At 41.7% G+C, this 13,647-nt stretch overlaps 1 protein-coding gene across 3 annotated transcripts in view; it reads left to right on the top strand.

Moving 5' to 3' along the window:
- Positions 1–13,647, top strand: part of LOC110974878 (U3 small nucleolar RNA-associated protein 14 homolog C-like) — a 95,956-nt gene that overhangs the window by 45,028 nt on the left and 37,281 nt on the right. For 2 of the 3 annotated variants that reach the window (XM_022226805.2, XM_022226808.2), the window contains exon 7: positions 11,234–11,357. In XM_022226805.2, the coding sequence (XP_022082497.2) occupies positions 11,234–11,357 (124 nt within the window). Of the gene's footprint in view, positions 1–8,238; positions 10,778–11,233; positions 11,358–13,647 lie in introns of those variants that run through there. The other variant, XM_087146381.1, reaches the window with a different exon arrangement.

The following is a 13,647-nucleotide window of genomic DNA, read 5'->3' as shown; positions in this document are numbered from 1 at the left end:
TCCTCCAATTTCAATATGATTTTACATACATCCTAGGGGGTTAGGGAATAGTTAAAGCTAATATGCAGGTGTCAGACATTTCCCATGGTGACTTGCATTACATTTTAGTAGCATTTGAAAATTCCATTTACTGTCTACAGCTACCTACTGACACTTGCTATAAAATAATACAAACAAAATAAATAACGAGGCTTAAATTACATTTTAATTACAGCCTGACTCGCATTATAAAAATGGAAAGCAGTAAAATCTACTTAGGTTTCAAATCTCTCCTCAAACTATACATTGGAGAAAGACAACAGATAATTTCGCAACATCACAGCAGTTGTACATCACTTGATATGCACTTCTCAACAAGTTTAGAACATATTGTCTCATAATCAGTGTGGATCACTTTACCATGGCTCGTGTTACCTAAAAATTATCAGTGACTATGCACACAATAACTTGAGATGGATGATTGGACAGGTGCAGTTCGTGCCAATGGTTCTCCAACACTGCGAAGCAGCAGCGCTTTAAATCAGTCTAAAGGGAAAAATCCGGTATTGTAACCAAGTCTGTGTACCACCAACACTGTGCACTTTTTGTGACAATTCTTTCATGTTGTTTGTTTCTTTCACACACTCTGTGGAGAGATGCCCAAGTACCTTGCTCTCCAACTTGGCCGGCTCTGGCCAGCCTGGGGGGGTTCCTGTTTGGCCAAATGATTTTGCGTTTTGAAACGTTCAAGTGTAAAACTAAATCTTAAAAAAATTTTTTTGTGTTTTTGTCTTTTCTTTCCCTTGTTTTTCCTTTTTTGCACTTTTCAAAATTCAAGTGAGATTTAGCAAGCTCATTCCCAGCACCGCTATGGGAACGCATGTCCATTATAAACATGGGCTGTGACTGGACAATAATCTTGAGCAGTGTGCAAGTGCTGCAATTGGGCAGACGGCAGCAGTCAGGCTTTTAATAGCTGCAGTATGCAAAGCTTCCTTCAGTTCGGTCACATACATGTAGCCACCAGGCTTGCTTGAAAGCCGGGACTGGAGTCATAAGCGGCACATAGGAAGAATTAAAAATGTGAACATCTCATAATTCGCAAATGTTGTTTAATGGTACCTTGTTTTCATTTTGCATAGTCTAAAATGTACACGTATAATGATTAAAAACAGACAAGTTTTTTTGCATCGTGTTGAATATTTTAGGAGTAGTACACAAATATCCCCAGTTTTGTTTTTTTTCAAATAGTAAGAATTCTTGCTACACTCATGTTACAAGTGTGGGGTAGTACATGTACAGTTCTTTTCCAGCCATTTGAAGAAGTTTCTTTTGCTGCTCTTTTGATGCTTTTAGATGATGTGCATGTATACAGTATAAAGAATAATCGCTCTGTTTGATACAATGAATGATGCAGTGTCTAAGAACACGCATGCCTAGTTAAGCCTCATGGAGATCGCAGCGTGTAGCCCGCACGCGCTGACCCGGCCCGCCACGCAACACACTGACAATGTTAACCAAGCAGCCTGCTTTCGCATTGATAAGCCTACAGTAAATGGGGTTGGCGTTGACCATGCATTCTTTCCAACCGATTATGTGTGGACATCAAAAAGTGTGTTTATTTTTTTAACAAACGATCATCATAAGGTCAAATTAGTCAAGTCATGGCAAGTTGCAAATCATGTTGGACAGATGCATCCTCAATATGATCTCCTTTGGCTACTCCCTCAAATTCACGAGCGCCCTTCTGTCCTACCCGGACCTACACCCGACTCCGATCCCCTTGAACTTTACCCAATGCCGGACCCTGGATTTGGAAATCAGTTCCCTTCTTCAGAAACAAGCCATCGCCCCATTCTCTCTCCCATCTCGTGACAGGTTTGTTTCAACATTCCCCCTCACCCCAAAGAATGAGCCAAACATCTAGCGCCTAATCTTCAACCTTAAGCCACTGAACAGTTTCATCCGCCTGCAGCACTTTTACTTGGAGACCTTGTGAACAGTCACTCAGTCTCTGCTGATGGGCCTCTATAGTGGATCTGAAGGACACGTTCCTCCGCTTCATATACCATAACCCTCGATTTCGTGGCACTTCCCTTTGGCCTTTCAATGCCCCTCAGGGTTTCATGCGCATCGTCACGTCTGTCATGGCTTACCTCCATGAACGATACATCCGTATACATGTACATCATTCAGTACCTGCACGACTGGCTCATTGTTGGAAGGTCTGCAACCGAGGTCACAATTCTAGGGTTCCTCATAAACCTTGACAAGTCGCAACCTACTCCCACTCAGTGTCTCACCTACGTTGGTGCAACTCTCAACCTCCAACGGGGCATCGTGACTCCTACTCAGGATCACGTCACTGACTTGATGGACTATTTTAGCTTCTTCCTTTCTTGCCACTTTGGTCCCAGCTGGGGCTTGACTTCACCTCCTGGGCCTTATAGTGAGTCTTGTAAACCTGGTTCCTGGCTGCCGTCTCTACATGCGTCCAAGCCAACTCCATTTGCAGGCACTCTTCCACCCCTGCCTCGACCCAATAAACTCACCCATGCCAGTGACAAAGTTCATCATTCTGCATCTTCATTGGTCGCAGTTAAGCTGCAACTCAGCTAAAGCCTCTCCTTCCCAAGACCTGCTCCACAGCTCCCCATCTCAACGAACGCTTCCAAGTAGGGATGGGTTGTCTCACTGCCTCACATACAAACATCAGGGACTTGGGGTCTGTCCCTTCTCAGGAGTCACATCAACACCCTGGAACTCCAAGCAGTGTTCAGTGTCCTTCGCCATTTCCATCGGACCATTGGGAACAAATGTGCCCTCATTCAATTTGACAATGCAACAATGGTAAACCGTTCGAGGGGGGGGCACACACTCTATAAGCCTATGCCTCCTGATGAGAGAAAGGTTCCTTTGGACCTTGGACCACAGGAACGACCTCCAAGCGACACATATCCCTGGATGTGCCACAACCCACAAGCCTGGGCATCTGACACTCTCCATCTCGGCTGGACTGGGATGTTCACTTGCACATTTCCTCCAGTATTCATGATTCCAGCTGTACTGTCCAAAATCAAGTGGAAATACTGCTGAGTCCTCATCGCCCCCTTCTGGCCTCGCCAGTCCTGGTACCCTGGTCTCACCAGACGCTTGTACCAAGCTCCTCTTTAATCCTACAGCTCAGGCCGGACCTCCTCCAGTAAGTGGGCTCCGGCATTTTCTCCCCTCAGCCAGAGTCTCTGCACCTGATCTACTGGCCATTGTTTAACAATCATTTCGCTCAGCTAGTGTTTCTGACAACGCTGCCACAATGGCGGCCAAGAGCAGATGACAATCCACATTCAAAATCTACAACAGCAGACTTTGACATATTACTTCGTGGTGCACAGAACGAGGTGTGGCTCCAACCAACGTATCTCTGAGGATCATAGCCGATTTCTTCATACACCTACATGCATTCAACTCCGGTATACGGGTTACAACTATCCACAGTTATCATTCTGCCATCTCCTCCATCCACTTTGGCTTCCAAGACAGGTACTCCATGTTGGATAACAATGCTCTTAACATCTCGGTTGAGTGTCCTCCTCTGAGACTCCTCATCCCCTCATGGGACTTGCCTCAGGTTCTGGAGATTCTCGCATGCCAGCTCTTCGAACCTCTTGGTGACGCCTTGGGCATCGTGAAATTGACCAACCGTTCCACGCCGCAGACATCATACGGGATCACGGAGAGCACGCCAGTCCCTGCCAAACAAAAGACCCCTTGACAACCGGGCATGCCCGTGGACGGAACACAACATGCTAGGTTTATGGAAATTACCAGTCTCATGAATATGCCCGATATTCCGCGGATTCCCGGCTCGGGAACAAAATCGCTACCAGGCTACTTTTTGCCTGTAATTAACCATGAAAGGAATGGCTTAATTTTGTACCAAACATAGATAACTAATAGGGGTAAAATATATTTCTTGTCACTGCGGGGATACAAAATTCATTGATCCTTGATCGTCAGCAAACTTGTATGAGCATGCAAATTTCTTGTTCACGCTGCCACTAAATTGCCTCAGATCGTAAAAGTCGTCCGAAAACAGTCAGTAAGCGTATCCCACCAACAACGAGACTTTTCCCGAACAGCAGGCACGACGCGGACGCAGAATTCAATCCCTGTTTTGTGAAGTTTGTTTTACAATTGTTACTGACAATTCAAAACATGATTTATTGTGTGATTATCGGGATTGGTATGTTTATGGTATAAGTTTTTATTCGAATTCAAATGCTTTCGTAGTTTCGTTCTTTCGCCATAAAACAATTCCATCATATATTAAACAGCCGTTAAGTTGGGAATTTCCCCGTGACGTGGCACGCAGTGTGTGCTTTTTCAGATAGTCTGTTCCCTGTCCAAAAAAACTGCACTGAATTAGGCATAAGAACCCAAGGAACACAGTAACCATGCTTGCAAGCATGTTCGACCGCGTTGACGCGCCAGCCAGCTCAGAGACTTTTTTCGGCCGATTAAGATTGTGCCATGAACATTATATTCACATCGCAGATAATTGAGTATTGATCCAGAGGTGGCAGACATACTTCATTTTAGATAACAATTGATTTGACTCCAGACGGTGTAGACCTGTCTTCCGTTTGTCTCTTCTCCAATCACATCAACGATGTACAGCGACTTAGTACTTCAGGCCTATTTAAGAACTTTGACGGAGTGGCAGCATGACTGTACCGGCCACATGTTTTTTCCTATGACTATCAGGCTTATTTAGCCGCCGAGTATGTCATTGAAACAAAAAAACACTATGTTTGGCATCTGTAGCTTTATTTGTTTTAATAGCTTTGTGCATTGTGGCACAGTGGTCCCCTCATAGGCCCTAAAACTGAAAACAACCTGGAGTTATTCCATAAATGCCAAGATTCTGTTATATTATTGTACGTTTTGAGGGGAGCACCATCAGATTTCCTTTTTAGTAGGATGAGGGTAAAGATACTAACACCGGCTTACGCCACCATTTAATGTTACAGTTTACTGTAAATCCATAACTTTCTATAACTTATTCAGCATTAAACCATAATTTTCAAAGAAAGTGTTTGGATATGATTCAAGTATGGACATTACACACAAGTAGTTCGTAACAATTACGATCAGCAAATCATGCAGTCATGACGCAACGCTTTTTTACAAAATCCTCTTTATAGCTCAGGCCGGGAAGGAGATAATTGTGTATGTTTGTATGTCCGAACACGCACGTGTGCCTAGGTTTGCAGTGTCAAATTCGTCAACCTCGTTATCTATTTTTCATGATGTGTTGCGTTTTTTTATCAAGTTTGGTTTGGGTTGAAATTGCCATGTTTGATGATTTTGGTTTGGTTTTTACTGAGGAGCACGACAAGATAACGTAACCAAGCCCTTTTGAAACCAGTTTTCGGGCCCCATTTTGCCTTTTACATGTTCAACCTATATTCAGCAAACAGTTGTTTATAGCAGATTTGGGCCATTGCCAAGGAAAAAGCTTGGGAACTTCATGGGGGTACTCGGCTGTCAAGATATCAGTCTGAGTTCCGGGCGTCAGTGATTGGTTTTTGTAGAGCACCCTTCCACGGTTTTGGACTTGCTAAACAGAACGCTAACCATAAAGAGGACCCATTTTGCACGATCTGCCATTTAGCACTGGGGTCTCGGAGGAAAGACTAAACGATGATCGAGGAAACCACAAAATCTTTACAAAAGGCGATCAACATGATATCGTCCTGGGTCTTGCTCCAGGTGTACATGTAGATTGGTCAGTTGTGATGTCTGCAACGCCCCAACATTTTCGTGGACCAATCAAGGTGCTGATTTTGGAGCCACGGCGCTTAGCAACAGTACATTTGTTCGATTGGGTGTCTCAGTGAATGGCTTTCGATTTTCTCCTGATTTCTTTAAAAAGACTGATTTATATCAAATAACGGCAGAATAATTTGGACCACCGGGCAACTATTATAAAGGCTAAAAAAATCAAGGGACGGACCTACAGAGGAGATAAACTACAAGTATGAATTTTTATCTTTGGCTATCAAAATATTATCAAGGCAGGAAGCGTGGTACCATGAAAAGGCCATTGGTGGAATTCTTGAGAATGCATTTGTGCCCTCTGCATCAGCAAAGCAAACTCCATGCCCTATCCATTGCTGATTGACATATCCAATGGGAACCTCACAGCGTTCGCCTCATCCCATCCGTGGGCTTCCTCACAAAGAGTCAAACTACACAAAAGAGTCACCCATCTTCTGGACATTTTTGTTCCTGCCATCACCAAACACTCGGGATCCTCAGACAACAAGCCCTGGTGTCTGGTTTGAACTCTCAAAACCAGAAATCTCCGTGGTGCTTCTTCTCAACTCTTCCTTGGTTAAGCCTCACTGGCCCGCATCAAGAGAAACTATAGCCAGATGGGCAGTTTCTACCACCAAACTCGCTAATGCTGAATGGTCATCCCCATCTGACGATGCCACCCATCACCACACCCGGGCATACAACTTCAGAGCAGTCTCTACCTCGTGGGCCTACTTCTGAGGCATTCCATTGGAGGACATTTGCAAGGCAGCATACTGGAAGTCACAGTCTACCTTAACCTCATGCTACCTGACTGACGTCTTGCAGACATACAGTATCCATAGTAAGATGGTTCTGGCCTTCTCCACATCAGCACTATTGGGCTATTGCTAAGTTGGATGACTGGAAGTATCCTATCCTTCCTTCGGTCAATTTGTCTCGTATATACTATGCTATTTATCATCATTTAACTCAAGTGCGCCCTCACTGACCCACCTCCCAGGTCCTGTGCTAATCTGCATATGTGGTGACTGTCTGGGTTGACCGCACTGGATTTTTTCCCCCCGCAGCAGTGCAGGAGCAGTCCTCAAGGTTATACTTACAGATACACATTGTGCGATAAATTGTTGAAGTGGAGGTTTGAAGTACAGAGTTTTTCAGGATATTTCAGTTTCCTGACATTTCACTCCTGTCATATACACACAGCATTACATTATGAGGAAAAGCCATGCACTTGTACATTTGGTGTGATGGTTAACAGATGACTGTGCAGGGCTAGCCAGTCACTCTGTACTTTCACCCTTCAGGTTCCTAGCCAAGAACTGCTTTACAGAGCACACCTTAAACTGGGCAGCTAGTAGGACAGAAAATAGCACAGAAAAATGCTATTGAGTGCACCATTTTATCGTTCTTCATTGAACTGATAGTTTTCCTTTACACTTTTACAACCTAAAGATCGGGCCTTTGATAAGAAAAATTTGAGGAATAAAAAAGAAATGTTTTGACAAGCTTTTTCACCAAGTAGATCAATTTCTGTGCATGAATTATAGGGGGTTAATTAAAGAGGCTACATCTAATACTCATGTTTGTGTGCAGGATTTGTTGTACAAATACGCAGCAAAGATATAAATTCTTTTTGAAAATCATCTTAATCGTATGCTGCCGGGGAGCCCGGTTTTGGGCACATAGGCTTTATACACACAACCACGGACAAAAGAACTGGGCCTTGTAACAAAAGACTGTACCCGGAACAAAAGACTGAGCTGTTGGGAATCGCCAGATTTTTTTCAGTTGTCAATAGCAGAGGAAATCCATCCTTATTTTTAGAGATTATACTGTTAATTGTGCCACTGATTGATTACTACTGGGGACAAAAGCACTCCAGCGATGAGCGATACAATACCACTGCACACTAATCTGGCCCCATTGATAAGACACCAGTAGTGCACTGTGCCAGTTTTGGGAACAAATTATATTACATATTACTGCACAATCTGGTCTCTTTTTACAAGGCGGCAGACCTGGCTGAAATACTTGGGCATCAATAGTAGATGTTTTCTGTCAGATTAGAGTAGTCAGCAGACAGTTATTCGTGTGGGTTGTAAACGTCCTGTAAATGAAGCCATGATTTTTTTTAAGAATTTTGAAAACGGAAAGTCTTGGAAATCTCCCGGTTTTACATCATGCAACTTCAAATTCCACCCAGCAGCAAGTGGTTAAAACCATTGGCTTGTAGACATTTTGTATATTACAATTTTGCACACCCCTTTTAAAAAATGAGAACAAGCATAGGGCTTCAGTATGCACACATACCCCTTTCCCCCACCCCACCCCTTTTTAGGTTAATGGTTAGTGTTATTATTACACTTTACCTTTTCGCAGCCATATGGCTGAATTACACAGGCATTAAAAAACAATCTATTTATAAATTTAAAAACATAAAAAAAATTGGAAAATCACTAAAGTCATCTTAAATAATGATACACATTAAAAATACACATTAAAAACATGCAATCAATCTTACAACTATTAAAAAAGTATCAAAAGGAAATAACAAAAGAAAAATCATCAAAAACGTTCTGATGTCTATTGACATGCAAATAGAACAAACCGGATAACCAGATACAAGGAACGGGAGAAAAGAATAGGATGAACGTTGATGGTGGAGGAATTAAAAAGAAGTTATTTACAAATGTAACATGTTAAGTCTACTATGTAAGGGAGCTTGTCCAAAAGGTTGCACCACGGTTTTAACGTGGACACCACAGATTTCACAGGTCCTTAGCAACCAGCCGACTGTCCACTGCCCATGCCAATTTACCATATCAAAGGAACTATCTAACAAAGCCCCCTATTGTTGCGGTTGGTTCCTCAGATGCTTTGGAGAGGTGCGGTCACTGCATCTATTTTAATTAATTGGAATCCAGTCCCTTAGCCCTTAATTGTTGCACAAGAGTCATGTTCTGTTGACTTGCGATCCTTGAGGTCCTTCTTTATAAGTTGCACTTTTTGTGCCACAGAGGTTGTCAGTGCATGATTGGTTAGCCTAAATTCATGCACTTTGAAGTAGTCGGCACTGGCCAAACCCTTTCACTGCTGTAATTACGTCAATTGTCATCTTTCAGAGGTACACTTTTAAATTCCCAATGACTTCTGGTATTCCGACTGGAGCTTGCTATCCAATCTCAGAGAAATACTTAGTATAAATGTTTGAAGAGAACCACCGCCAATTCTTGGAACCCATCGGAAAAGTACACATAGGAGCTGTCCATCACTGTTTAGAAAGGGTATTTTTGTTTCTTGGCAGATTGGATAATTTTTTTCTTTAATTCTGATTGAAAAGGGCCCTCAGCCATTAAAAATTTAATGCCCAAATTTTTAGCAATGTAAATACGCAAATACACGAGAGGGAACTAGAATTCCTTTTGGTCTAAAAAAAATGATAATTGTTGCTCATTTTTTGCGTAATTTTTCAGGTAAAAGGGTGGAAGGTTAATTTCAGAATGAAGTCTTTCAATCTGAAAACAAAGACTGAGCATGTATTTCAGAAATCTTGCACGTCTTAGCATGTTGTTTTGAAGACCATATAACAGGTTATTCTCCACAGAATTAAGTGAAAGATCAAAGCACAGACAATTAACTTTATATCTTTGAATATCTGCATCCTCATAGGGCAGACATCTTATATTTTTTAAGTACTGTTTGTAAGGCATAAAATTTGAATGCCCAAACCAAATAAATTACCAAAGGTAAACATTGTGCAAATAAAAATGACAGACTTTGTTTTTGTTTCACTTATTAGTAGGGGAGAAGGGCACATGAAGTATGCATGAAGATACATTAACCTCTGGTATGCAGAGCTCTGTCCAGCAGCAGGCCCCATTGAACCAGCAGCTGCATAGTGAATAGACTGTATGTGTGGTATGCACTAATCCTGACACAATGCTGCGGCATTTGCAGACCTCTGAGGAGTTTTGATGGTGTGCACAACACCAGGATATGTTTTATTTTATGAAAAAAATCGACAAATCATGCACTTAAACTTGATGTATGGAACAATCAACTCAGTGGACAAAAACCGTGCAAGGGCACTGTATTTTGAGCATGCTACTACTTTGAGACTCGCGTGTGAAGATGCACCCAATTTACAACCGTATCTCCTTGTGATGTTTTGGGGTCACCAGCATATCATTAATACATAATGAGCATTTCTGAAATCGACACATTAGGGACTCACAGAAAGTAGATTTTTTTTTTACCATTAATGGGAAAACTCTTCCATTTTTTTATGTTAATTTTTGAAGATGGTCTTGTCTCCCAGTTTAAAGGTTAAATTGGGGAAAGAAGGTTTTCTTTTTTCTACCTCTTTTAAGCAAAGGCCGATATCTGCTGTAAGTCATCATTTTGCCAAGTTACATGCATTCATATATTGTATGATTCATTGCACCAATTGGCTTTGATCATTTACCTGGACTTTTCTCCTTAACAGTACAGGCCATCATTTGCAGTTATCCAAAAGGTAGCAGACCAAATTATTGTTGAAAAGCATACTCGTTTGTCAGATGGCCAACTTCAATGATTTGTACAGTGTCAAATTAGCTGGAGTTTACTGTAGATTATTTTAATAGGAATTGGTAATCCAGACAAGTTTTTTAAGTGTCTTAACCACTACCTGCCGGGTGACCCATTTTCGGGTACATAGGCTTTATATGCAGAGCCAGAGAGCCCGCAACTGGGACAAAAGAGTTGGGCCTTATAACAAAAGACCATGCTCAGCACAAAAGACTGAGCTGCTGGGCATTACTGACATTTTTTCACTTTCAATAGTGGAGATAATCCGGCCTTGTTTTGAAATAGTATACCATGGTTTTGGGCATTTAGAGTGAGCGAATTACCACCAGGGACAAAAGCGCTCCACCACCGCAGCGATGAGCCACACAGCACTGCTGCACGCTAATCTGGCCACTATTGAAAATAGGTCAGCACTGCACTGTGCCAGTTTCAGGAACGAAAGAATCTTACGTAGCACTGCACAATCTGGGCTCTCTTTCCAAGGCTGCAGGCCTGGCTGAAATATTCAGGAGTCTATGAATTTTAGCTTTAGAGCAGTGCCCAAAGAGTCCTTCATTTTGGTATAAATGGCCATTAAATGAAATGATGAATTTTTGAAGAATTTTGAAAACGGAAAATCTTGAAAATGGGCCGGCATCTTGTCTTGATCAAGAAAAATCCACCCAGCAGCAAGTGGTTAAAACTCCCCAAACCCAGGAGCTTAAGGGAGTGCTGCCCCCTGGATCCTTTAGGCCATTGACCCCACTGGTAACGTTGCATTTGCATGTTATATTCTGTTTTCTGACTGCAACCCCGGCAAGTGTGTTTATGGATCTCTTCAGCTTAGTTTTTAAGCAACTTTACTCTTATTTTGAATGTAAAGGTATCACCGCATTGAGCGCAAATGCAGGACCAAAGAAGCTGGATGTAAATTCAGACAGAGCGTGAAAGCTGGGACAGACGAAGCTAAGGAGCTACTGGACAAGTTTGAGAGAGCAAGAGCAAAGGTGATTTAAAACCACAGCTTTGACCAAAGTTGTCAGCTGATTCGTACATCATTAGATGGAGCTACTACAGTACATATGCACATACATGTAGACTATAGTCTGTTGCTTTGAATTGTACGTAGAGTGGACACACAGCTCAACTAAGATCTATATTCTGCCTGTACAGGTGGAGTTCATGTTTTGTACATGTACAGTTGGGGCAAAAAGTTTACATACACCTGGTAGAACAAAAACACTTTTCCTTGAATTTCGCAACTTCACTCATTTATGCCAAATTTGCTTTTCATGAAGACAGACGAGATGGGACTCTACTTCATGTGCATGGTGTATTCGTCAAATAAAAACACCCAGATATATATGATTCATATTTATATTTCAAAAAATTCAAAATTTTATATACTCCAATCCTAACATTTAGTTCCTGTTGTATTTTGTGGTCACATTTCATAGTCGTAGTGAACCTTTCTCTGAAGTGTTTTTGAACATTAATTAAGGGGTAGATGTTAATTTCCTAAAATGATTTTTCAGAAATATTAATATTTTCAAAAATTATAAATGTCTCTGAGTATTTTCAATTGAAGTACACACTATGAAGATTAAGTTGAGATCAAACCCTAATAAATGTCTCTGAGTATTTCCAATTGAAGTACACACTATGAACATGAAGTTGAGATACTGTTTGTCTGACCTCGTAAAGAAAAAGTTGGCCAAACTATTTCAAACAGCCAAAAACTGAGGAAAATGTTTTCTGCAAAGTGTACAGTATGTAAACTTTTTGCCACAACTACATGTATATGGCAAGTTCCATGAAATATGGACCATTAGATAATATTAACTGTAGGGGTTTATTTTTCCTGAAGTGAACAGCAGTGAAGTAATTCACAATATCTGATGAATTGAGGGGAGTCATGGCTGATATCATGCCCATCTTTCAACTTAATCAATTAAAGTCTCAAACGTCAGCATTTTTGACGGACATGAACAACCTCTTATCCACCTGAAAACTATCAGGAAGTAATAATACCTGCAGTAATTTTGGACAGATTTGTATGTTGTGAAAGATGATAATATTGGCTTATATCAAACCATAATCACAAAATTAAAAACATGTCTTACAAATTATTGGGTCCTGAAGTCAGCAGTTGCGAATGTTATTTGATTCTATAAATAATTGATCTAAAAATAGCGAGTAAAATCAAAAGCAATGCACAGCACAAGTTTGAGAAAAGAGTGCAAGAAAGGACCCCAAACCATCATCCATAACAGCTTGAACTATCACATTTTCTTCATGTACATTTCCGTAAACTGCTGTCCAAAGTAGCAATCAATGCGATTTTATGGCGTCCAATATTTCATGGAGACACTACAGAGTCCACTGCACTCAACTACCCAACACTTCTACATTTGCTGCATGTGCAAAGTTCCTTCACATCTGATTCTGCTTGTTGAAACTTGATCAACCATAGTGTGCCCTCCAGGCCCATGATGCCTAGCAGCCCCACCGCCATGTTTGTCCTTCTTTTCCTCTGCGTGATTCTAAATGGACATATCAATTTTGGCATCTTCAAGTTTTGCGAGTTTCCGTTTTGCTACCATGTTAATTTGATGATTAATTTGATCAACCATAACATATTGTTATAAATGTACATTCAATATTTTCTTGTTTGATGTGTGCATTTTCTTGTTTTCGTGGTATTTTCTCTTTTGTTAATGCATCTTACATGTTCATTGATTCTATGTTGCTGTACTACCATACAATACACAGGGTCAACGGAGCGACCCTGGGATTCTTATGGGGGTTCTGCGAGGCAGTGCGAGTGATTAAATTCTGCTGTCCCCTCTTTCCTTGGTATAAATTGGCTCAATTGGGCAACTGAGGGACTGTTGGGCAGTGCGAGTGACTTAATTTTGTGACCGCACTCACCCGTATAGATGAACAGGAGTCAGTCTGCAGAAGATTGAGGGGCATTCCACACCACACTTGTGATTCTGCACTAATTCCTGCTGGCAGTACCATCCTCTGTCCGGTTCAGGCTTAGCCCACACCACGCTTTAAGGGTCTGAGCTGTACTACATGCAAAATCCAAACACTCAGTTCCTCAACTTTACCACCAAAGTAGCACTGCACATGGGGTTTAATTTCCCCGCAAGCTGGGTCTGGGTGCACTACCACCAGTTCCAAGATTTCCTACCGAGGGACGGTGACCAGGAGGGATCTCTCCTTAACCAGCACCTACCATAGTCTACAGCGGCCCAACGGCATGGCTCACAAGGCCACGTGCCGGGATGG

Source organism: Acanthaster planci, linkage group LG15, assembly GCF_054643075.1.
Source record: "Acanthaster planci isolate LZ-2023a linkage group LG15, COTS_SCS, whole genome shotgun sequence".
In the NCBI taxonomy this organism is placed as follows: domain Eukaryota; kingdom Metazoa; phylum Echinodermata; class Asteroidea; order Valvatida; family Acanthasteridae; genus Acanthaster; species Acanthaster planci.
This window is presented reverse-complemented; position numbering and strand designations above follow the sequence as displayed.